The 25,181-nt window shown below is 43.4% G+C and overlaps 1 protein-coding gene and 1 long non-coding RNA gene across 5 annotated transcripts; both read right to left on the reverse strand.

The window, feature by feature from the left end:
• Nucleotides 1-4,897: 4,897 nt before the first annotated feature.
• LOC120298793 lies at nucleotides 4,898-10,152 on the reverse strand. Of its 4 annotated transcripts, XR_005554220.1 has the most exons (13): nucleotides 9,373-10,152; nucleotides 8,415-8,655; nucleotides 8,232-8,308; nucleotides 7,930-8,020; nucleotides 7,580-7,653; nucleotides 7,368-7,431; nucleotides 7,206-7,267; nucleotides 6,941-7,004; nucleotides 6,784-6,849; nucleotides 6,504-6,647; nucleotides 5,977-6,063; nucleotides 5,650-5,718; nucleotides 4,902-5,295 (listed from the first exon to the last, which is right to left on the reverse strand). XR_005554220.1 is itself a non-coding variant. In XM_039322832.1 (11 exons), the coding sequence occupies exons 1-10, from the start codon at nucleotides 8,436-8,438 to the stop codon at nucleotides 5,986-5,988; spliced, it is 744 nt and encodes a 247-aa protein (XP_039178766.1). In that variant the 5' UTR covers nucleotides 8,439-10,152; the 3' UTR covers nucleotides 4,898-5,718; nucleotides 5,977-5,985. The 4 variants fall into 4 exon arrangements, 1 of the variants encoding a protein (XP_039178766.1); XR_005554221.1 differs by having other exon boundaries at nucleotides 7,580-8,020; nucleotides 8,594-8,655; XM_039322832.1 differs by having other exon boundaries at nucleotides 4,898-5,718; nucleotides 8,415-10,152.
• A 7,781-nt stretch (nucleotides 10,153-17,933) lies between these two features.
• Nucleotides 17,934-20,021, reverse strand: LOC120298792. Its single transcript, XR_005554219.1, has 5 exons — nucleotides 19,852-20,021; nucleotides 19,073-19,134; nucleotides 18,711-18,787; nucleotides 18,409-18,499; nucleotides 17,934-18,132 (listed from the first exon to the last, which is right to left on the reverse strand). It is a non-coding gene; the product is annotated as an uncharacterized LOC120298792 (long non-coding RNA).
• Between the last annotated feature and the right edge of the window lie 5,160 nt (nucleotides 20,022-25,181).

Below are 25,181 nucleotides of genomic sequence, written 5' to 3' on the forward strand. Positions count from 1 at the left end.
AAAATTCAAATGTTTTCCAATTTGATAATAGTAATAGTAAATTATATCCACAGCATTCCTCTGGTCCACTAATTTTGTCATTTGTTCATACTTATGACTGTTGCTATGTCCGAAGGTCATGCGATCGCCTTTTGCAACAGTTTGAAAATCAAAATCCTTACAGAAGCCAGATTCACTTAACAACCCTGTTACTAACTTAACAACTTGATTCACTTAACAGCTGTGGCAAGAAAGATTGTAAATGTATAAACATAAACATGAATATAAACTAAGTGGAGGAACTCAGTGTTACTGTCCTTTGATTGATGAATCCAAGATCCAATCACCACTCACTGAATTTCTGGACAACAGAAATGGCCTCCTCCTTTCCCAACACAGGGCCTAAAACTCCGTCCTGAGCTGAGGAAGGTCTTTAGTCCCTGCGGTTTGTGCTGTTTTAGTCACCCCTCGGGCTGAGACAGGTAATATTGTCAATTGTTTCCACACTTTTTTGCAGTGAAGACAATTGTGGGCAAATACAAAATTCCATAAATAACTATAAATAGGATGCTGGTGGTGATAAATACCAGCGCAAAACAAGGCAAGGCAACAGGAAGGAATGGTTACACTGGATATTTCCCATTTGGGAGCAAATCTTTAAATCTCTGTTCCAATTTCCCTCTCTCTGTCTCTCTCTCTCTCTCTCTGTCTCTCTCTGTCTCTCTCTCTCTCTCTCTCTCTTTCTCCCTCTCTCTCTGTTTGTGTGTGTTTATTTGTTTAGTATGTGGCATATCATACCTGGATTTGCAATATATATTAACATTTCATCTAGACTAATAAAACAATATAATATAAATTTGAGAAATATCTATGTTATCAACCAATGTCTAGGCCATGGGTAGGCAACCTTGGCTCTTTTATGACTCGTGGATTTCAACTCCCAGAATTCCTGAGCCAGCATGGCTCAGATTGGAAACCTCTCCATTTCTCCTCAGCATGGCTGGCTCAGGAATTCTGGCAGTTGGAGTCCACGAGTCAAAAAAGAGCCAAGGTTTCCTCCCCCTGGTCTAGGCCCTCTAACCCTTGAAGCGAAGCATCATGTATATTTTAAAATGAGAAACTGTATATGCCCTCAGTTTACAGTGGGGCATGATGTGATGTACAGTGTGACGTGGGATCCTCAGTTTGTGTGTGTTTCAACACCTGTTTGCTGTTTCTGAGACCTAATGCTAATTGTTGTTTAAATTGTCCTGGCCCAGAATTGTTCCTCATCCTGTTAGTTCCCTTTCTTTTCTGCTTCGCTGGCAGAATGTAGTGGCTGGTCTTTACATTTTCTTCAGCTGTCAGGCCAAACCTTTACATTTATTATTTAACCTTATGTCAAGATTGAGCTAGACTAGTACAGGTAGTCCTCAACCTCCTACCGTTCACTTAGTGACCGTTTAAAGTTATGACAACAGCAAAAAAGTGACTTATGATCATTTTTCACACTTATAGTGTGACGTGATCAAACGTTAGATCCTTGACATACTTATGTTCATACTTATGACTCTTGCTGTGTCCTAAGGTGACGTGTTCACCTTTTGCAACAGTTTGAAAAGCAAAATCAATGCAGAAGCCAGATTCACTTAACCTCCATGTAACCAACTGGATAACCCAGTATAATTTTGCAGGGTTCTTCGTTTCCTCTCAATACACTCTACTAAAACAACGGCTTTGTAAAGGTGGGAAAGAGCTATAGCCATTCGCACTTCCTTAATTTATCTCAACATGACATCTTAGATTCTCTTTTTTATCATGCCTTTCTCTGTTTTGTAGGATATTATGGTAAAACAGTAGCTGCTCAGTCATCGTATTTAGTGGATTTAGCAAATGACTAGACTTTATGAGAAGAATCGTGGAAATGGCAAGTAGCGGGTTTTCCATAGTTGTTAGTGACAGACCTATTGCATTCTGGCCCTTGTTGTTGTTATCACATGGCAATAACATTGGGGAATGCACTGATTGAAATAACAGCTCTGGTGTCTCTTAAAAATCAAACTTTTCTTCTGCATTTATGCATTCTTTGCCTCCTAGGACTTCTGATAAAGGAGGATTCGTTCTTCTGTTATTGTATTTCATTTTGACAACCCATCCTTACTATACAATATTTGTGTAGCTCGGTTACTGTGGTCAGCGGCCTAGAGCAGTGCTTGAGTGGCATTTGGATGTGGGGAACTTGGAAAATGCTGAAAAGTTGGGAGTTATCTCTAGATAATCAATAAAGCTTTTTCTATTTCAATATATATAGGTACCCATTTGCAATATGACTTTTGGCAGTAAATAATAATTAACATTAATCATTGCAATATTGTCGGCATCATCAACGACCAAAATACGCATCACACCAGAGGCAACTCGTGTCTACATTCACAGCCCCCTGAAAAACATCCTGGCCCAAGGGAGCTTTTATCATTTACGGTGGACATGTGATAAAGTAAAGAAATATTGGAGTAGGATTTCTATTCTAATACAGAAAATTCTGAAAGTGAATATAAAGGTAAAAGCAGAAACTGTTCTTTTTGGCTTAATGGAAAAAAGACTTGGAAACAATGATGGAACTTCAATGTTATATACGTTGATGGTAGCCAGACTACTTTATGTACAAAAAGGGAAGGACATTTCGATCTCCACAATGGAGGAATGGTTGCAAAAGTTGATGGAGGTAGCAGAGATGGCTAAATTGACTCCTTTGATGAAAACAACAACAACACATGAGTACTTTTTTTTCAACTTGGAAACCCCTTCTTCACTTCTGGAATTCTAGGAGGTTGGACTAAAAGATCTCCAAGGTCCCTTCCAACTCTGTCATTCTGTTAAATTCAGCTTCTAAGTGACTTTTATGGCCTCTGATAAATATCTTTTTGGGGTTTTATCTTCCAGCCTATTATTAAATGGTAAATATAGAATCTTTCTTCTGTAAGTAAACTCGTATTCCAAAAATGTTTCCAGGTTGGTTATTTATTTTAAGATGTATATTGCAAGACATCATCAGTGCTCCTTGTCTATAGAAGAAATAGCCCTCCAAATTACAGGAAGTCCTCAACTTACCACTGTTCATTTAGTGACCATTCGAAGTTACAACGTCACTGAAAAAAGTGACATATGTTCGTTTTTCACAGTTACCCCCTTTGCAGCATCCCCATGATTCTGTGATCAAAATTCAGATGCTTGGCAACTGGTTCATACTTATGACCGTTCCTGTGTCCCAAGGTCATGTCACCTCCTTTTGTGACCTTCTGACAAGCAAAGTCAATGGGGAAGCCAGATTCACTTAACAACCAGGTTACTCGCTTATGAACTGGAGTGATTCACTTAATAACTGTGGCAAGAAAGGTCATAAAATGGGGCAAAATTCCATTAACAAATGTCTCTCTTGACAACAGAAATTTTAGGCTCCATTGTGGTTGTAAGTCGAGCACTACTTGTACTTTTGGTTGGGAAGTTGACATGTGTTTGCCTGTGCCAGATGAAATTGGTGCCTCTCTGTAAGCGGTCAGATTGCAGTCGCTGTCAGGCCACCATTTACATGGAGAGAAATGGCCAGTCTGGGAGTTGCGCTCACCTCTCCAGAGAAAATCGGTTAGAGGGGTTGAATTGCAGAGCTGTATGCAAATGCGGTTTTGTAGATGGAGATGCACAGAGGATAATACTGATAATCTTTCATATCTTTAAAAAAAGAGTAATAGCATTTGGCACCTAATACCAGTCTGGAATTAAGACGGTAAGTCTTACTGGTGATTAAGTAAGACATCATGTGACCAAACCTATTCTACAACGGTGTTTGCAGCGGTCATTAAATGAAAGCTGCAGTCGTTAAGTGTACCCATTTTTCAGAATGGGCATTTTTTACCAGATATTGGTAGTCAACGCCAGCAAAACATTGTAAGCTGTAGTCACGTGATTGTGGGATGCTGCAAAAAGCTCTGAATGTGATCTGGTTGCTGATTGCCCACAATGCAATTGCATGAGTGCAGATGGGGGAGAGGGCAAACATCAAGCCTTTGAATCCAAGCCCTAAATACCTTATATTCTTATTCTTACTAAACGTGAAGCAACACATCTTTTTCAATGGAAAATGTAGTACCAATTAACAAGGTTACTGAGAGGAGAATAACAAAGCAAGGTATGCTATGTTGCCATTCACATGATCATTTTTATTTACAGTTTAATGGAAATCACTGGCATGGAAATTGTTCACGTCTGGATAGGACATACACTTTCCTTGCCATTTTAGCTGTCCCATTTGTGTATCTTATATACGGTATTTTGCTAGTGTGTGCAACAATCTAGCATGAGTTGCAAGAAATTATTGCCTCTTAGCCAGTGTAACTTGGGTATTCTTCTGTAATATTCCTTCTTCTGGAAGAATGCAAACTTTCTGCCCCCATAGCAGATCTACAGTGCTTTCTGTGCCTCCAATCATGATGTTCCAAGGACAGATCTTCCTGATGTTGCTGAACAAAATTCTCCTTCTTACTAGACAATACACTGGTTGATGTTCAGAAAGTACAGGTAATCCTCCACTTACGACAGTTCACTTAGTGACTGTTCAAAGTTACAACGGCACTGTAAAAAGGGACTTATGATCTTGTTTCACACTTACGTCCGTTGCAGTAGCCCCTTAGTCACATGATCGATATTCAGATGCTTGGCAACTGACTCATGTTTATGACTGTAGCAGTGTCCCGGGGTCATGTGATCAACTTTTGAGTCCTTCTGGCAAGCAAAAACAATGGGGAAGCCACATTCTCTTAACAACTGTATTACTATCTTAACAACTGCAGTGATCTGCTTAACAACTGTGGGAAGAAAGGTCGTAAAATGGGGCAAAAGTCACTAAACAAATGTTGTATTTAAAAGATAAATTTGTGGATCAATTGTGGTAAGTTGAGGACTACTTGCGCGTAGCTGAGGAACCTCTGGAAGTGTCAGGTTTCCATTAATATTGTAAGTGAATACTAATCACTGTATCCCATAGAACGGTGGAAAAAATACGAGAAAACAGACAAAGAAGTTTGCTGAAATTCTGCATTTAATGAAAAGTTTGTTATTCCTAACAAAAGTGTAATGAAACTAGGTTTAAACTAAATTAGCAGATATAAAGAATTTTTTAGTTTTATTCTCAAACAACAAGAACAAAAACAAGAAGATGCACAACAACAACAGGTACAACAAAAAGAATTACAACAATAACATTAACAAGACGCAGGAACTTCCTCGTTGGAAAGTGGCTCCTCGCAGGGCTTCGCCGCTGGGGCTGATTCCGCCATCCGTCTATATGCAGATAGAATACCAAGAGTTGGAAGGGACCTTGGAGGTCTTCTACTCCAACCCCCTAGTCATGAATGCATTGTTCCCAGCATGGCCTCCATTTGTCTGCTGTGCTCAATTGCCAGCTTCTGGTGCAGCCCATCAAGAAAGGCAAGACTACCTCCTCGTGAGTGAAAGAACCGCCCTTTGCTGCTCCTGCCTTTTCTCTTCCCTAGTTGTTCTCGGATAATGCAGAAAGCAGTTCCTGCTCAAAGCTAACCATCTGCAGCTGCCCGGAAGTTTCAGGGCTCTCCTGCTGCAGCTGTGCTTCAGCCAAATCACTCTCCGCTGGCTGTTCGGAGGCATTGGCCAACTCACCTCCTGATGTGCCTGGGACTGGTTCATCCTCCTCCGATCTGCCTTCTGGAGAGGCATCTGGGGAAGCGTCTGGGGGAGGAATCAAAGGCTATTCTTAGTACCACACTCTTTCTATAAAAGTATACAAACTTTGTTCTTTCTGGAGTTACTTTTGATACTTTTTGTGGGGTATCAAAAGTAAGGAGAGGGTTGCCATTTCCTTTTCCAGTGCACCACGTTATGTCAGCACTCTGCACTATGACCTGTCTGACTTGGGTGACCCTGCCCGTCAGAGCTCATTGTTTCCTTGAGCAAGGCATTGATCCACAAAGAGGCTAAAATAGGTACCTCTTTTAATTAGAGACTGAGGTCCAGGGAGTCCTCCTCCAGGCTGCTGACATTGTCCAGCGAGGCTTCCCCTTCTTCGGGAGAATCCTGTGAATGACAATGATGACTTTTTATCCATCAATGAAAGTAGACTCAGAATTTCTAAAAGGGGCCCGATTGATTTGGGATTCCCATCAGAAACAATGCTTCTGTTGCAATCCCCACTCCCACCCACTCTGCCCGTTAAAGCCCTGCCTGGAAACAGCTGGTTGCTGGAGAGGATGATGCAGAAAAATGAAAGGGATAAACAGGGTGGGCCATATCTATTTAGGACCCCAGTCCACTGAATTGGCCCTTCCCTTCTGGTTTGCAGTAAATCAATCGCAACACAGCTTGGGTGCTTCTAGTTAGCCTAAGTACCTTGTCCCAAGGGCCAGGTGTCACCTTTATCCACTGCCCAGAGCTCTCCAGCACAGTTCACTCAGATTAGGAGAACTGAATAGAGGGACTCTATCCCTCCCCAAGAGAAAACACTTTGTCTGTCTTACCCACGGACTGGACGAAAGGCTGGCCTCCGAAGCCTCTGCAGCCTGCTCCCAGCTTCCCTCAGACTCCTCATCCAAGAGGGCAGAAATGGAGTCAAAATCCTCCAGGCTGTTGTTCCGGGAGCCCACCAGGACTTCCATCGAATCCTGCAAATGACAGTATCGAGGATAAATCCTAAGCTTTCTGCATCCCAATAAGATTGCTAAAGGATAGGGTGCATTCAGGCCCTGTGCGCCAACAGCAAGAGAGCCTCCATCGGCCCCATTGCCAAGACTTTCTTACCTCCGAAGTATGCGTCTTCTCCCCAGTAGGAGAGAGCTGCTCCTCCGCCGGCTGGTCTTCTTCGTCCTGAAATAAAAAGGCAAAGATTCTGTCTGTTGGCATCTCCACAGAGACAATGGTTCTTCGTTTAGTGGGGTAGAAGTTGTTCGCGCCTTACCGATTCTCTGCAGGTCTCTGATCTGGGGGGGAGTCGCGGCCTCCAGTGCTCTTCCTTTTCCTCTCTGGGGAGAGAAACGAAGGAGCCAAACATCAAAAACAGCCATGGGCCCTTTTTAAAAAAGTGGTGACGTGGAGGCTCTAAGAACCCTTCCAGCTGGCCTGCCAAGGAGATTGGCCTTTGATTCTTCCTTTAGCAGAAGCAGAGGCAGAGGTCAGAGATGCCTCCTCTCTGCAAAGGCTTCACCCTCTGAGGTGTTACCTACCTTGATAGGCAGGCACTGCTTTCCTCCTGCACCTCTCTTGGTCGGTATTCTTCCGAAGGATCCTGAAATAACAATGCAAATATTACAAATGTTGGCATATCAACAAATCCACAGCGAAAGGGCTTCTGCCATTGCCATGGTGAGGAGCTGGTCTGGGCTTACCGACTCAGTGCAGGTCTCCCAGATGGTTGAGAGCCGCGGCCTCCACTTCGCTATCTTCTCATTTCTAGGGAGAGAATGAAGGGCCAAAGATCAAAACTAGCCATGCGATGCCCCCCCTGCCTCTGCAAAGGTTTCTTCTAGCCCTTCTCTTTAGGGCTTTACTGCGGCTGCCTTTTAGGGGGGTTCAGAATACTTAATCTGCGAACACCTACCTCACTGAAATGAGAACTGGCATCACCTCTTCCTTCCTGGGGCTCCGGGCGGTGGCACGAACACCCATCAAACCCTGCAAGTAACAATTGAAAGTATAAATTAAAAGTCCCCTGCATGTTGTGGAACGTTTATCTTCCCCAGGAGGGAAAGACTGCATTCAACAGGGAAAGACAAAGCAGATCATGGAAGATTTGGCTGATAGGAAGCCATCAAGATCTTTCCATGAATCCAAAAGGCTCCTCTTGCTTTTGCTAGGCTGGCCAGGTTCCCCCAAGTGAGAATTCCTCCCTTTCCCCATCCGGTTATGAGGGATGAGCCCTGACTGGCCATGTCGCAGAAGCATCCTTACCCCTTGGGAGGAAGGCCTGCGTCCATCGGACACACGAATCTGTGTCCACCATTCTCCCTTCTGGTCCGCCTGTTCATGTGCCTCGTCAGTTCTGACCGAAAGAAAAAGATGACATGTCAAAAAATATCCATCTAGCTCTGCCTCTCCTTTCTAAGACCAGCCAGCCAGTCAGCCTTCCCATCTTTTGGCCTCTGCAAGCCGCTTGCCGAGAGAAAGCCATCTTGGGGAGAGGCTGTTAGAGACCCTGCAGTCCATCAGTGGTGCCCCACCATGCCCAGGGTTTGAGGAGAAGGGGGTGGTACCTGTCAGGAGGCACAGGAAGGTCCTCTACGTCGCTCTTCCTGCAGCAGAAGAGCGCCGAACATCTTTTCCAGATGTTCTGTGAAGAAAAGAGAAATAGAGATGAGCCAGTCGGAAGAGTTGCGAAGCATGACTTTCTCCCCTACTACTGCCAGTTTCTTGGCAGCTGAGACGGCCACACTTACTCTAAAAAACCTCCGTACAGCCATGACCCCAAGCAGCTGTTTGTCCTTTCACTGCACGAAGGGAGAATGGGCAGTTGGGCCCTGGTTGGTGGCTTTTCAGGGAAACTGACAACCTCGTTGCCTCGGCAACTAGGTAAACAAGGGCCACATTCTAAACCTACCCAAGGAGGGCAGCTCACCTGGGTTTAGCAGTGTCTGGGCGGCCCGGTGGCTGACTCCTTTGGTGGCCTTTGGCCTCTTCCTTTCATGTGGGAACAGGAACAACAGAGAAGCACCATCATTGTGGCACAAAGCACAGAAGGAATCATACAATCCTAGGGTGTGGCTTTTAGACCAACCCCCTGCCCAAGGAAGGGCTCCTCACACAGGGTCTCCAGGGAGGGGAGGGGACATAGTGCACTCTCCCCTCGGGGCTGCGGAGGCTCTGATCATGTGCAGGGCTCGCGCTCCCCTTTCAGCTCCTCCCAAGCTGGACGTGTGCCAGTGGATGCCCCGCTTGACTGGGACATGGCTCCAATAAGGCTGGCCAGACGTGCATCACCTCCTCCCATGCCCTGGCTCAGGAAGGCCCAGGGCAGCCCCTCCTCTCCCCTTACAGATCTAACAGCTCTGAGGGTTTTCCCTAATAAAATACTATTATTTAATCGTTATAGGTAGTCCTCGATTTATGACTGCTTGCCTAATGACCATTTGAAATTATGAAGAACTGACCCAGAACTACTTATGACTTATTTTAATCATTATGGTGTCCGCATATCCCCACCTCCATGATCACATGATCCCATTTTGGATTCTTGGCAACTGATTACCTTTAGAACTGTTTGCAGCGCCCCAGCGAACACTTAATGACTTCAGCATTCGCTTAACGACTACAGCATTTGCTTAACAACTACTCTAAAAATGTTGAAAATTTGGGTCCAGTCACATGATGCCTCGACTTGTGACTGCAGCAACTTACCACTGTAATTCAGGGCTCAATTTCAGTCTTACGTTGAGGACAACCATTACTGGTAATGTGACTTCAGGCTCGAAGAGAAAAAAGTTAGAGATTTTTAATGACCAGGAGAGAGACTCTGTTCTTAAATCTCTTCTAAATAAATTTTGAAGCATTCGCTGCCCTAATAAATGGCGACGTTTCTTCTTTCTTCAGGAATGAGCTTGCTAGTAGCAAATATATTCTTTTTTCAATTTCCAAATATTATAAACTAGAAACAAAAACAAAAAATAAAGCCCAGGTTCAAAGTACCCAGCTTCACAACTTGTACTTCAGTTATAGTGAAATATTAAACCACATGCTTCACGGAAACAGAACAAATTTTTATTTTTTTTCATGTTTGCAGGTTTACTTCCGAAACATCTATTGTTTCACACAGTTTTTTTTTCTTCCTCCAATGGGAGGATTCCAATTTATTTTCATATTTTAAATGCTGTCCTTGTATCCTCTTTGAGTTTATAAATATATCTAACTTTGATATGATGCCCCAAACAGGAACAAACGTAGTTAACGTCATGACTGTCTTTCTGAAGCATAGACTTCAGAGTTGTGAAGTGATTAGAGAAATTTCAATGGAAGGTAGAGGAAAACTATTGGAAGCAGGATCAAGTACACATATTGCAGGTAGTCTTCAATTTACAACAGATCATTTAGTGACCGTTGAAAGTTACAGCCCTGAAAAAAGTGATTTATGACGGTTTTTCACACTTACGACCTTATTAGTAGTCCCAGGATCATGTGATCAAAATTCAAATGTTTTCCAATTTGATAATAGTAATAGTAAATTATATCCACAGCATTCCTCTGGTCCACTAATTTTGTCATTTGTTCATACTTATGACTGTTGCTATGTCCGAAGGTCATGCGATCGCCTTTTGCAACAGTTTGAAAATCAAAATCCTTACAGAAGCCAGATTCACTTAACAACCCTGTTACTAACTTAACAACTTGATTCACTTAACAGCTGTGGCAAGAAAGATTGTAAATGTATAAACATAAACATGAATATAAACTAAGTGGAGGAACTCAGTGTTACTGTCCTTTGATTGATGAATCCAAGATCCAATCACCACTCACTGAATTTCTGGACAACAGAAATGGCCTCCTCCTTTCCCAACACAGGGCCTAAAAATCCGTCCTGAGCTGAGGAAGGTCTTTAGTCCCTGCGGTTTGTTCTATTTTAGTCACCCCTCGGGCTGAGACAGGTAATATTGTCAATTGTTTCCACACTTTTTTGCAGTGAAGACAATTGTGGGCAAATACAAAATTCCATAAATAACTATAAATAGGATGATGGTGGTGATAAATACCAGGGCAAACAAGGCAAGGCAACAGGAAGGAATGGTTACACTGGATATTTCCCATTTGGGAGCAAATCTTTAAATCTCTGTTCCAATTTCCCTCTCTCTCTCTCTCTCTCTCTCTCTCTCTCTGTGTGTCTCTCTCTCTCTCTCTCTCTCTCTCTCCCTCTCTCTCTGTTTGTGTGTGTTTATTTGTTTAGTATGTGGCATATCATACCTGGATTTGCAATATATATTAACATTTCATCTAGACTAATAAAACAATATAATATAAATTTGAGAAATATCTATGTTGTAAACCAATGTCTAGGCCATGGGTAGGCAACCTTGGCTCTTTTATGACTCGTGGATTTCAACTCCCAGAATTCCTGAGCCAGCATGGCTCAGATTGGAAACCTCTCCATTTCTCCTCAGCATGGCTGGCTCAGGAATTCTGGCAGTTGGAGTCCACGAGTCAAAAAAGAGCCAAGGTTTCCTCCCCCTGGTCTAGGCCCTCTAACCCTTGAAGCGAAGCATCATGTATATTTTAAAATGAGAAACTGTATATGCCCTCAGTTTACAGTGGGGCATGATGTGATGTACAGTGTGACGTGGGATCCTCAGTTTGTGTGTGTTTCAACACCTGTTTGCTGTTTCTGAGACCTAATGCTAATTGTTGTTTAAATTGTCCTGGCCCAGAATTGTTCCTCATCCTGTTAGTTCCCTTTCTTTTCTGCTTCGCTGGCAGAATGTAATGGCTGGTCTTTACATTTTCTTCAGCTGTCAGGCCAAACCTTTACATTTATTATTTAACCTTATGTCAAGATTGAGCTAGACTAGTACAGGTAGTCCTCAACCTCCTACCGTTCACTTAGTGACCGTTTAAAGTTATGACAACAGCAAAAAAGTGACTTATGATCATTTTTCACACTTATAGTGTGACGTGATCAAACGTTAGATCCTTGGCATACTTATGTTCATACTTATGACTCTTGCTGTGTCCTAAGGTCACGTGTTCACCTTTTGCAACAGTTTGAAAAGCAAAATCAATGCAGAAGCCAGATTCACTTAACCTCCATGTAACCAACTGGATAACCCAGTATAATTTTGCAGGGTTCTTCGTTTCCTCTCAATACACTCTACTAAAACAACGGCTTTGTAAAGGTGGGAAAGAGCTATAGCCATTCGCACTTCCTTAATTTATCTCAACATGACATCTTAGATTCTCTTTTTTATCATGCCTTTCTCTGTTTTGTAGGATATTATGGTAAAACAGTAGCTGCTCAGTCATCGTATTTAGTGGATTTAGCAAATGACTAGACTTTATGAGAAGAATCGTGGAAATGGCAAGTAGCGGGTTTTCCATAGTTGTTAGTGACAGACCTATTGCATTCTGGCCCTTGTTGTTGTTATCACATGGCAATAACATTGGGGAATGCACTGATTGAAATAACAGCTCTGGTGTCTCTTAAAAATCAAACTTTTCTTCTGCATTTATGCATTCTTTGCCTCCTAGGACTTCTGATAAAGGAGGATTCGTTCTTCTGTTATTGTATTTCATTTTGACAACCCATCCTCACTATACAATATTTGTGTAGCTCGGTTACTGTGGTCAGCGGCCTAGAGCAGTGCTTGAGTGGCATTGGGATGTGGGGAACTTGGAAAATGCTGAAAATTTGGGAGTTATCTCTAGATAATCAATAAAGCTTTTTCTATTTCAATATATATAGGTACCCATTTGCAATATGACTTTTGGCAGTAAATAATAATTAACATTAATCATTGCAATATTGTCGGCATCATCAACGACCAAAATACGCATCACACCAGAGGCAACTCGTGTCTACATTCACAGCCCCCTGAAAAACATCCTGGCCCAAGGGAGCTTTTATCATTTACGGTGGACATGTGATAAAGTAAAGAACTATTGGAGTAGGATTTCTATTCTAATACAGAAAATTCTGAAAGTGAATATAAAGGTAAAAGCAGAAACTGTTCTTTTTGGCTTAATGGAAAAAAGACTTGTAAACAATGATGGAACTTCAATGTTATATACGTTGATGGTAGCAAGACTACTTTATGTACAAAAAGGGAAGGACATTTCGATCTCCACAATGGAGGAATGGTTGCAAAAGTTGATGGAGGTAGCAGAGATGGCTAAATTGACTCCTTTGATGAAAACAACAACAACACATGAGTACTTTTTTTTCAACTTGGAAACCCCTTCTTCACTTCTGGAATTCTAGGAGGTTGGACTAGAAGATCTCCAAGGTCCCTTCCAACTCTGTCATTCTGTTAAATTCAGCTTCTAAGTGACTTTTATGGCCTCTGATAAATATCTTTTTGGGGTTTTATCTTCCAGCCTATTATTAAATGGTAAATATAGAATCTTTCTTCTGTAAGTAAACTCGTATTCCAAAAATGTTTCCAGGTTGGGTATTTATTTTAAGATGTATATTGCAAGACATCATCAGTGCTCCTTGTCTATAGAAGAAATAGCCCTCCAAATTACAGGAAGTCCTCAACTTACAACTGTTCATTTAGTGACCATTCGAAGTTACAACGTCACTGAAAAAAGTGACATATGTTCGTTTTTCACAGTTACCCCCTTTGCAGCATCCCCATGATTCTGTGATCAAAATTCAGATGCTTGGCAACTGGTTCATACTTACGACCGTTCCTGAGGGGGGGGGGGGGGGGGGGGGGGGGGGGGAGGGGGGGGGAGGGGGGGGGGGGGGGGGGGGAAGGTGGGGGGGGGGGGAGGGGAGGGGAGAGGGGGGGAGGGGGGGGGGGGGGGGGGGGGGGGGGGGGGGGGGGGGGGTAGGGGGGGGAGGGGGAGGGGGGGGGGGGGGGGGGGGGGGGGGGGGGGGGGGGAGGGGGGGGGGGGGGGGGGGGGGAGGGGGGGGGGGGGGGGGGGAGGAAGGGGAGGGGGGGAGGGGGAGGAGGGAGAGGGGGGGGGGGGGGGGGGGGGGCGGGGGGGGGGGGGGGGGGGGGGGGGGGGGTCCCAAGGTCATGTCACCTCCTTTTGTGACCTTCTGACAAGCAAAGTCAATGGGGAAGCCAGATTCACTTAACAACCAGGTTACTCGCTTATGAACTGGAGTGATTCACTTAATAACTGTGGCAAGAAAGGTCATAAAATGGGGCAAAATTCCATTAACAAATGTCTCTCTTGACAACAGAAATTTTAGGCTCCATTGTGGTTGTAAGTCGAGCACTACTTGTACTTTTGGTTGGGAAGTTGACATGTGTTTGCCTGTGCCAGATGAAATTGGTGTCTCTCTGTAAGCGGTCAGATTGCAGTCGCTGTCAGGCCACCATTTACATGGAGAGAAATGGCCAGTCTGGGAGTTGCGCTCACCTCTCCAGAGAAAATCGGTTAGAGGGGTTGAATTGCAGAGCTGTATGCAAATGCGGTTTTGTAGATGGAGATGCACAGAGGATAATACTGATAATCTTTCATATCTTTAAAAAAAGAGTAATAGCATTTGGCACCTAATACCAGTCTGGAATTAAGACGGTAAGTCTTACTGGTGATTAAGTAAGACATCATGTGACCAAACCTATTCTACAACGGTGTTTGCAGCGGTCATTAAATGAAAGCTGCAGTCGTTAAGTGTACCCATTTTTCAGAATGGGCATTTTTTACCAGATATTGGTAGTCAACGCCAGCAAAACATTGTAAGCTGTAGTCACGTGATTGTGGGATGCTGCAAAAAGCTCTGAATGTGATCTGGTTGCTGATTGCCCACAATGCACTTGCATGAGTGCAGATGGGGGAGAGGGCAAACATCAAGCCTTTGAATCCAAGCCCTAAATACCTTATATTCTTATTCTTACTAAACGTGAAGCAACACATCTTTTTCAATGGAAAATGTAGTACCAATTAACAAGGTTACTGAGAGGAGAATAACAAAGCAAGGTATGCTATGTTGCCATTCACATGATCATTTTTATTTACAGTTTAATGGAAATCACTGGCATGGAAATTGTTCACGTCTGGATAGGACATACACTTTCCTTGCCATTTTAGCTGTCCCATTTGTGTATCTTATCTACGGTATTTTGCTAGTGTGTGCAACAATCTAGCATGAGTTGCAAGAAATTATTGCCTCTTAGCCAGTGTAACTTGGGTATTCTTCTGTAAAATTCCTTCTTCTGGAAGAATGCAAACTTTCTGCCCCCATAGCAGATCTACAGTGCTTTCTGTGCCTCCAATCATGATGTTCCAAGGACAGATCTTCCTGATGTTGCTGAACAAAATTCTCCTTCTTACTAGACAAGACACTGGTTGATGTTCAGAAAGTACAGGTAATCCTCCACTTACGACAGTTCACTTAGTGACTGTTCAAAGTTACAACGGCACTGTAAAAAGGGACTTATGATCTTGTTTCACACTTACGTCCGTTGCAGTCGCCCCTTAGTCACATGATCGATATTCAGATGCTTGGCAACTGACTCATGTTTATGACTGTATCAGTGTCCCGGGGTCATGTGATCAACTTTTGAGTCCTTCTGGCAAGCAAAAACAATGGGGAAGCCACATTCTCTTAACAACTGTATTACTATCTTAACAACTGCAGTGATCTGCTTAACCACTGTGGGAAGAAAGGTCGTAAAATGGGGCAAAAGTCACTAAACAAATGTTGTATTTAAAAGATAAATTTGTGGATCAATTGTGGTAAGTTGAGGACTACTTGCGCGTAGCTGAGGAACCTCTGGAAGTGTCAGGTTTCCATTAATATTGTAAGTGAATACTAATCACTGTATCCCATAGAACAGTGGAAAAAATATGAGAAAACAGACAAAGAAGTTTGCTGAAATTCTGCATTTAATGAAAAGTTTGTTATTCCTAACAAAAGTGTAATGAAACTAGGTTTAAACTAAATTAGCAGATATAAAGAATTTTTTAGTTTTATTCTCAAACAACAAGAACAAAAACAAGAAGATGCACAACAACAACAAGTACAACAAAAAGAATTACAACAATAACATTAGCAAGACGCAGGAACTTCCTCGTTGGAAAGTGGCTCCTCGCAGGGCTTCGCCGCTGGGGCTGATTCCGCCATCCGTCTATATGCAGATAGAATACCAGAACAGAATACCAAGAGTTGGAAGGGACCTTGGAGGTCTTCTACTCCAACCCCCTAGTCATGAATGCATTGTTCCCAGCATGGCCTCCAGTTGTCTGCTGTGCTCAATTGCCAGCTTCTGGTGCAGCCCATCAAGAAAGGCAAGACTACCTCCTCGTGAGTGAAAGAACCGCCCTTTGCTGCTCCTGCCTTTTCTCTTCCCTAGTTGTTCTCGGATAATGCAGAAAGCAGTTCCTGCTCAAAGCTAACCATCTGCAGCTGCCCGGAAGTTTCAGGGCTCTCCTGCTGCAGCTGTGCTTCAGCCAAATCACTCTCCGCTGGCTGTTCGGAGGCATTGGCCAACTCACCTCCTGATGTGCCTGGGACTGGTTCATCCTCCTCCAATCTGCCTTCTGGAGAGGCATCTGGGGAAGCGTCTGGGGGAGGAATCAAAGGCTATTCTTAGTACCACACTCTTTCTATAAAAGTATACAAACTTTGTTCTTTCTGGAGTTACTTTTGATACTTTTTGTGGGGTATCAAAAGTAAGGAGAGGGTTGCCATTTCCTTCTCCCGTGGACCACGTTATGTCAGCACTCTGCACTATGACCTGTCTGACTTGGGTGACCCTGCCCGTCAGAGCTTATTGTTTCCTTGAGCAAGGCATTGATCCACAAAGAGGCTAAAATAGGTACCTCTTTTAATTAGAGACTGAGGTCCAGGGAGTCCTCCTCCAGGCTGCTGACATTGTCCAGCGAGGCTTCCCCTTCTTCGGGAGAATCCTGTGAATGACAATGATGACTTTTTATCCATCAATGAAAGTAGACTCAGAATTTCTAAAAGGGGCCCGATTGATTTGGGATTCCCATCAGAAACAATGCTTCTGTTGCAATCCCCACTCCCACCCACTCTGCCCGTTAAAGCCCTGCCTGGAAACAGCTGGTTGCTGGAGAGGATGATGCAGAAAAATGAAAGGGATAAACAGGATGGGCCATATCTATTTAGGACCCCAGTCCACTGAATTGGCCCTTCCCTTCTGGTTTGCAGTAAATCAATCGCAACACAGCTTGGGTGCTTCTAGTTAGCCTAAGGACCTTGTCCCAAGGGCCAGGTGTCACCTTTATCCACTGCCCAGAGCTCTCCAGCACAGTTCACTCAGATTAGGAGAACTGAATAGAGGGACTCTATCCCTCCCCAAGAGAAAACACTTTGTCTGTCTTACCCACGGACTGGACGAAAGGCTGGCCTCCGAAGCCTCTGCAGCCTGCTCCCAGCTTCCCTCAGACTCCTCATCCAAGAGGGCAGAAATGGAGTCAAAATCCTCCAGGCTGTTGTTCCGGGAGCCCACCAGGACTTCCATCGAATCCTGCAAATGACAGTATCGAGGATAAATCCTAAGCTTTCTGCATCCCACTAAGATTGCTAAAGGATAGGGTGCATTCAGGCCCTGTGCGCCAACAGCAAGAGAGCCTCCATCGGCCCCATTGCCAAGACTTTCTTACCTCCGAAGTATGCGTCGTCTCCCCAGTAGGAGAGAGCTGCTCCTCCGCCGGCTGGTCTTCTTCGTCCTGAAATAAAAAGGCAAAGATTCTGTCTGTTGGCATCTCCACAGAGACAATGGTTCTTCGTTTAGTGGGGTAGAAGTTGTTCGCGCCTTACCGATTCTTTGCAGGTCTCTGATCTGGGGGGGAGTCGCGGCCTCCAGTGCTCTTCCTTTTCCTCTCTGGGGAGAGAAACGAAGGAGCCAAACATCAAAAACAGCCATGGGCCCTTTTTAAAAAAGTGGTGACGTGGAGGCTCTAAGAACCCTTCCAGCTGGCCTGCCAAGGAGATTGGCCTTTGATTCGTCCTTTAGCAGAAGCAGAGGCAGAGGTCAGAGATGCCTCCTCTCTGCAAAGGCTTCACCCTCTGAGGTGTTACCTACCTTGATAGGCAGGCACTGCTTTCCTCCTGCACCTCTCTTGGTCGGTAGTCTTCCGAAGGATCCTGAAATAACAATGCAAATATTACAAATGTTGGCATATCAACAAATCCACAGTGAAAGGGCTTCTGCCATTACCATGGTGAGGAGCTGGTCTGGGCTTACCGACTCAGTGCAGGTCTCCCAGATGGTTGAGAGCCGCGGCCTCCACTTCGCTATCGTCTCATTTCTAGGGAGAGAATGAAGGGCCAAAGATCAAAACTAGCCATGCGATGCCCCCCCTGCCTCTGCAAAGGTTTCTTCTAGCCCTTCTCTTTAGGGCTTTACTGCGGCTGCCTTTTAGGGGGGTTCAGAATACTTAATCTGCGAACACCTACCTCACTGAAATGAGAACTGGCATCACCTCTTCCTTCCTGGGGCTCCGGGCGGTGGCACGAACACCCATCAAACCCTGCAAGTAACAATTGAAAGTATAAATTAAAAGTCCCCTGCATGTTGTGGAACGTTTATCTTCCCCAGGAGGGAAAGACTGCATTCAACAGGGAAAGACAAAGCAGATCATGGAAGATTTGGCTGATAGGAATCCATCAAGATCTTTCCATGAATCCAAAAGGCTCCTCTTGTTTTTGCTAGGCTGGCCAGGTTCCCCCAAGTGAGAATTCCTCCCTTTCCCCATCCGGTTATGAGGGATGAGCCCTGACTGGCCATGTCGCAGAAGCATCCTTACCCCTTGGGAGGAAGGCCTGCGTCCATCGGACACACGAATCTGTGTCCACCATTCTCCCTTCTGGTCCGCCTGTTCATGTGCCTCGTCAGTTCTGACCGAAAGAAAAAGATGACATGTCAAAAAATATCCATCTAGCTCTGCCTCTCCTTTCTAAGACCAGCCAGCCAGTCAGCCTTCCCATCTTTTGGCCTCTGCAAGCCGCTTGCCGAGAGAAAGCCATCTTGGGGAGAGGCTGTTAGAGACCCTGCAGTCCATCAGTGGTGCCCCACCATGCCCCGGGTTTGAGGAGAAGGGGGTGGTACCTGTCAGGAGGCACAGGAAGGTCCTCTACGTCGCTCTTCCTGCAGCAGAAGAGCGCCGAACATCTTTTCCAGATGTTCTGTGAAGAAAAGAGAAATAGAGATGAGCCAGTCGGAAGAGTTGCGAAGCATGACTTTCTCCCCTACTACTGCCAGTTTCTTGGCAGCTGAGATGGCCACACTTACTCTAAAAAACTTCCGTACAGCCATGACCCCAAGCAGCTGTTTGTCCTTTCACTGCACGAAGGGAGAATGGGCAGTTGGGCCCTGGTTGGTGGCTTTTCAGGGAAACTGACAACCTCGTTGCCTCGGCAACTAGGTAAACACGGGCCACATTCTAAACCTACCCAAGGAGGGCAGCTCACCTGGGTTTAGCAGTGTCTGGGCGGCCCGGTGGCTGACTCCTTTGGTGGCCTTTGGCCTCTTCCTTTCATGTGGGAACAGGAACAACAGAGAAGCACCATCATTGTGGCACAAAGCACAGAAGGAATCATACAATCCTAGGGTGTGGCTTTTAGACCAACCCCCTGCCCAAGGAAGGGCTCCTCACACAGGGTCTCCAGGAAGGGGAGGGGACATAGTGCACTCTCCCCTCGGGGCTGCGGAGGCTCTGATCATGTGCAGGGCTCGCGCTCCCCTTTCAGCTCCTCCCAAGCTGGACGTGTGCCAGTGGATGCCCCGCTTGACTGGGACATGGCTCCAATAAGGCTGGCCAGACGTGCATCACCTCCTCCCATGCCCTGGCTCAGGAAGGCCCAGGGCCGCCCCTCCTCTCCCCTTACAGATCTAACAGCTCTGAGGGTTTTCCCTAATAAAATACTATTATTTAATCGTTATAGGTAGTCCTCGATTTATGACTGCTTGCTTAATGACCATTTGAAATTATGAAGAACTGACCCAGAACTACTTATGACTTATTTTAATCATTATGGTGTCCGCATATCCCCACCTCCATGATCACATGATCCCAGTTTGGATTCTTGGCAACTGATTACCTTTAGAACTGTTTGCAGCGCCCCAGCGAACACTTAATGACTTCAGCATTCGCTTAACGACTACAGCATTTGCTTAACAACTACTCTAAAAATGTTGAAAATTTGGGTCCAGTCACATGATGCCTCGACTTGTGACTGCAGCAACTTACCACTGTAATTCAGGGCTCAATTTCAGTCTTACGTTGAGGACAACCATTACTGGTAATGTGACTTCAGGCTCGAAGAGAAAAAAGTTAGAGATTTTTAATGACCAGGAGAGAGACTCTGTTCTTAAATCTCTTCTAAATAAATTTTGAAGCATTCGCTGCCCTAATAAATGGCGACGTTTATTCTTTCTTCAGGAATGAGCTTGCTAGTAGCAAATATATTCTTTTTTCAATTTCCAAATATTATAAACTAGAAACAAAAACAAAAAATAAAGCCCAGGTTCAAAGTACCCAGCTTCACAACTTGTACTTCAGTTATAGTGAAATATTAAACCACATGCTTCACGGAAACAGAACAAATTTTTATTTTTTTTCATGTTTGCAGGTTTACTTCCGAAACATCTATTGTTTCACACAGTTTTTTTTTCTTCCTCCAATGGGAGGATTCCAATTTATTTTCATATTTTAAATGCTGTCCTTGTATCCTCTTTGAGTTTATAAATATATCTAACTTTGATATGATGCCCCAAACAGGAACAAACGTAGTTAACGTCATGACTGTCTTTCTGAAGCATAGACTTCAGAGTTGTGAAGTGATTAGAGAAATTTCAATGGAAGGTAGAGGAAAACTATTGGAAGCAGGATCAAGTACACATATTGCAGGTAGTCTTCAATTTACAACAGATCATTTAGTGACCGTTGAAAGTTACAGCCCTGAAAAAAGTGATTTATGACGGTTTTTCACACTTACGACCTTACTAGTAGTCCCAGGATCATATGATCAAAATTCAAATGTTTTCCAATTTGATAATAGTAATAGTAAATTATATCCACAGCATTCCTCTGGTCCACTAATTTTGTCATTTGTTCATACTTATGACTGTTGCTATGTCCGAAGGTCATGCGATCGCCTTTTGCAACAATTTGAAAATCAAAATCCTTACAGAAGCCAGATTCACTTAACAACCCTGTTACTAACTTAACAACTTGATTCACTTAACAGCTGTGGCAAGAAAGATTGTAAATGTATAAACATAAACATGAATATAAACTAAGTGGAGGAACTCAGTGTTACTGTCCTTTGATTGATGAATCCAAGATCCAATCACCACTCACTGAATTTCTGGACAACAGAAATGGCCTCCTCCTTTCCCAACACAGGGCCTAAAAATCCGTCCTGAGCTGAGGAAGGTCTTTAGTCCCTGCGGTTTGTTCTGTTTTAGTCACCCCTCGGGCTGAGACAGGTAATATTGTCAATTGTTTCCACACTTTTTTGCAGTGAAGACAATTGTGGGCAAATACAAAATTCCATAAATAACTATAAATAGGATGCTGGTGGTGATAAATACCAGGGCAAACAAGGCAAGGCAACAGGAAGGAATGGTTACACTAGATATTTCCCATTTGGGAGCAAATCTTTAAATCTCTGTTCCAATTTCCCTCTCTCTGTCTCTCTCTCTCTCTCTCTCTCTCTGTCTCTCTCTGTCTCTCTCTCTCTCTCTCTCTCTCTCTCTCCCTCTCTCTCTGTTTGTGTGTGTTTATTTGTTTAGTATGTGGCATATCATACCTGGATTTGCAATATATATTAACATTTCATCTAGACTAATAAAACAATATAATATAAATTTGAGAAATATCTATGTTATCAACCAATGTCTAGGCCATGGGTAGGCAACCTTGGCTCTTTTATGACTCGTGGATTTCAACTCCCAGAATTCCTGAGCCAGCATGGCTCAGATTGGAAACCTCTCCATTTCTCCTCAGCATGGCTGGCTCAGGAATTCTGGCAGTTGGAGTCCACGAGTCAAAAAAGAGCCAAGGTTTCCTCCCCCTGGTCTAGGCCCTCTAACCCTTGAAGCGACGCATCATGTATATTTTAAAATGAGAAACTGTATATGCCCTCAGTTTACAGTGGGGCATGATGTGATGTACAGTGTGACGTGGGATCCTCAGTTTGTGTGTGTTTCAACACCTGTTTGCTGTGTCTGAGACCTAATGCTAATTGTTGTTTAAATTGTCCTGGCCCAGAATTGTTCCTCATCCTGTTAGTTCCCTTTCTTTTCTGCTTCGCTGGCAGAATGTAGTGGCTGGTCTTTACATTTTCTTCAGCTGTCAGGCCAAACCTTTACATTTATTATTTAACCTTATGTCAAGATTGAGCTAGACTAGTACAGGTAGTCCTCAACCTCCTACCGTTCACTTAGTGACCGTTTAAAGTTATGACAACAGCAAAAAAGTGACTTATGATCATTTTTCACACTTATAGTGTGACGTGATCAAACGTTAGATCCTTGACATACTTATGTTCATACTTATGACTCTTGCTGTGTCCTAAGGTGACGTGTTCACCTTTTGCAACAGTTTGAAAAGCAAAATCAATGCAGAAGCCAGATTCACTTAACCTCCATGTAACCAACTGGATAACCCAGTATAATTTTGCAGGGTTCTTCGTTTCCTCTCAATACACTCTACTAAAACAACGGCTTTGTAAAGGTGGGAAAGAGCTATAGCCATTCGCACTTCCTTAATTTATCTCAACATGACATCTTAGATTCTCTTTTTTATCATGCCTTTCTCTGTGTTGTAGGATATTATGGTAAAACAGTAGCTGCTCAGTCATCGTATTTAGTGGATTTAGCAAATGACTAGACTTTATGAGAAGAATCGTGGAAATGGCAAGTAGCGGGTTTTCCATAGTTGTTAGTGACAGACCTATTGCATTCTGGCCCTTGTTGTTGTTATCACATGGCAATAACATCGGGGAATGCACTGATTGAAATAACAGCTCTGGTGTCTCTTAAAAATCAAACTTTTCTTCTGCATTTATGCATTCTTTGCCTCCTAGGACTTCTGATAAAGGAGGATTCGTTCTTCTGTTATTGTATTTCATTTTGACAACCCATCCTTACTATACAATATTTGTGTAGCTCGGTTACTGTGGTCAGCGGCCTAGAGCAGTGCTTGAGTGGCATTTGGATGTGGGGAACTTGGAAAATGCTGAAAAGTTGGGAGTTATCTCTAGATAATCAATAAAGCTTTTTCTATTTCAATATATATAGGTACCCATTTGCAATATGACTTTTGGCAGTAAATAATAATTAACATTAATCATTGCAATATTGTCGGCATCATCAACGACCAAAATACGCATCACACCAGAGGCAACTCGTGTCTACATTCACAGCCCCCTGAAAAACATCCTGGCCCAAGGGAGCTTTTATCATTTACGGTGGACATGTGATAAAGTAAAGAAATATTGGAGTAGGATTTCTATTCTAATACAGAAAATTCTGAAAGTGAATATAAAGGTAAAAGGAGAAACTGTTCTTTTTGGCTTAATGGAAAAAAGACTTGTAAACAATGATGGAACTTCAATGTTATATACGTTGATGGTAGCCAGACTACTTTATGTACAAAAAGGGAAGGACATTTCGATCTCCACAATGGAGGAATGGTTGCAAAAGTTGATGGAGGTAGCAGAGATGGCTAAATTGACTCCTTTGATGAAAACAACAACAACACATGAGTACTTTTTTTTCAACTTGGAAACCCCTTCTTCACTTCTGGAATTCTAGGAGGTTGGACTAAAAGATCTCCAAGGTCCCTTCCAACTCTGTCATTCTGTTAAATTCAGCTTCTAAGTGACTTTTATGGCCTCTGATAAATATCTTTTTGGGGTTTTATCTTCCAGCCTATTATTAAATGGTAAATATAGAATCTTTCTTCTGTAAGTAAACTCGTATTCCAAAAATGTTTCCAGGTTGGTTATTTATTTTAAGATGTATATTGCAAGACATCATCAGTGCTCATTGTCTATAGAAGAAATAGCCCTCCAAATTACAGGAAGTCCTCAACTTACCACTGTTCATTTAGTGACCATTCGAAGTTACAACGTCACTGAAAAAAGTGACATATGTTCGTTTTTCACAGTTACCCCCTTTGCAGCATCCCCATGATTCTGTGATCAAAATTCAGATGCTTGGCAACTGGTTCATACTTATGACCGTTCCTGTGTCCCAAGGTCATGTCACCTCCTTTTGTGACCTTCTGACAAGCAAAGTCAATGGGGAAGCCAGATTCACTTAACAACCAGGTTACTCGCTTATGAACTGGAGTGATTCACTTAATAACTGTGGAAAGAAAGGTCATAAAATGGGGCAAAATTCCATTAACAAATGTCTCTCTTGACAACAGAAATTTTAGGCTCCATTGTGGTTGTAAGTCGAGCACTACTTGTACTTTTCGTTGGGAAGTTGACATGTGTTTGCCTGTGCCAGATGAAATTGGTGCCTCTCTGTAAGCGCTCAGATTGCAGTTGCTGTCAGGCCACCATTTACACGGAGAGAAATGGCCAGTCTGGGAGTTGCGCTCACCTCTCCAGAGAAAATCGGTTAGAGGGGTTGAATTGCAGAGCTGTATGCAAATGCGGTTTTGTAGATGGAGATGCACAGAGGATAATACTGATAATCTTTCATATCTTTAAAAAAAGAGTAATAGCATTTGGCACCTAATACCAGTCTGGAATTAAGACGGTAAGTCTTACTGGGGATTAAGTAGGACATCATGTGACCAAACCTATTCTACAATGGTGTTTGCAGCGGTCATTAAATGAAAGCTGCAGTCGTTAAGTGTACCCATTTTTCAGAATGGGCATTTTTTACCAGATATTGGTAGTCAACGCCAGCAAAACCTTGTAAGCTGTAGTCACGTGATTGTGGGATGCTGCAAAAAGCTCTGAATGTGATCTGGTTGCTGATTGCCCACAATGCAATTGCATGAGTGCAGATGGGGGAGAGGGCAAACATCAAGCCTTTGAATCCAAGCCCTAAATACCTTATATTCTTATTCTTACTAAACGTGAAGCAACACATCTTTTTCAATGGAAAATGTAGTACCAATTAACAAGGTTACTGAGAGGAGAATAACAAAGCAAGGTATGCTATGTTGCCATTCACATGATCATTTTTATTTACAGTTTAATGGAAATCACTGGCATGGAAATTGTTCACGTCTGGATAGGACATACACTTTCCTTGCCATTTTAGCTGTCCCATTTGTGTATCTTATATACGGTATTTTGCTAGTGTGTGCAACAATATAGCATGAGTTGCAAGAAATTATTGCCTCTTAGCCAGTGTAACTTGGGTATTCTTCTGTAATATTCCTTCTTCTGGAAGAATGCAAACTTTCTGCCCCCATAGCAGATCTACAGTGCTTTCTGTGCCTCCAATCATGATGTTCCAAGGACAGATCGTCCTGATGTTGCTGAACAAAATTCTCCTTCTTACTAGACAATACACTGGTTGATGTTCAGAAAGTACAGGTAATCCTCC

Source organism: Crotalus tigris, unplaced genomic scaffold, assembly GCF_016545835.1.
Source record: "Crotalus tigris isolate CLP2741 ecotype Arizona unplaced genomic scaffold, ASM1654583v1 scf7180000024137.51039, whole genome shotgun sequence".
NCBI lineage: Eukaryota > Metazoa > Chordata > Lepidosauria > Squamata > Viperidae > Crotalus > Crotalus tigris.

Excerpts from the sequence above, each read along its gene's own strand:
- LOC120298793 (XM_039322832.1), bottom strand. The coding sequence starts at position 8,438 with ATGGCTGTACGGAGGTTTTTTAGA. Across the intron at positions 7,005-7,205 it reads AGCAGTGCCTGCCTATCAAG|AGAGGAAAAGGAAGAGCACT; the intron begins GTAGGTAACACC and ends TTCTCTCCCCAG. Across the intron at positions 6,064-6,503 it reads GCCTTTCGTCCAGTCCGTGG|GATTCTCCCGAAGAAGGGGA; the intron begins GTAAGACAGACA and ends TGTCATTCACAG.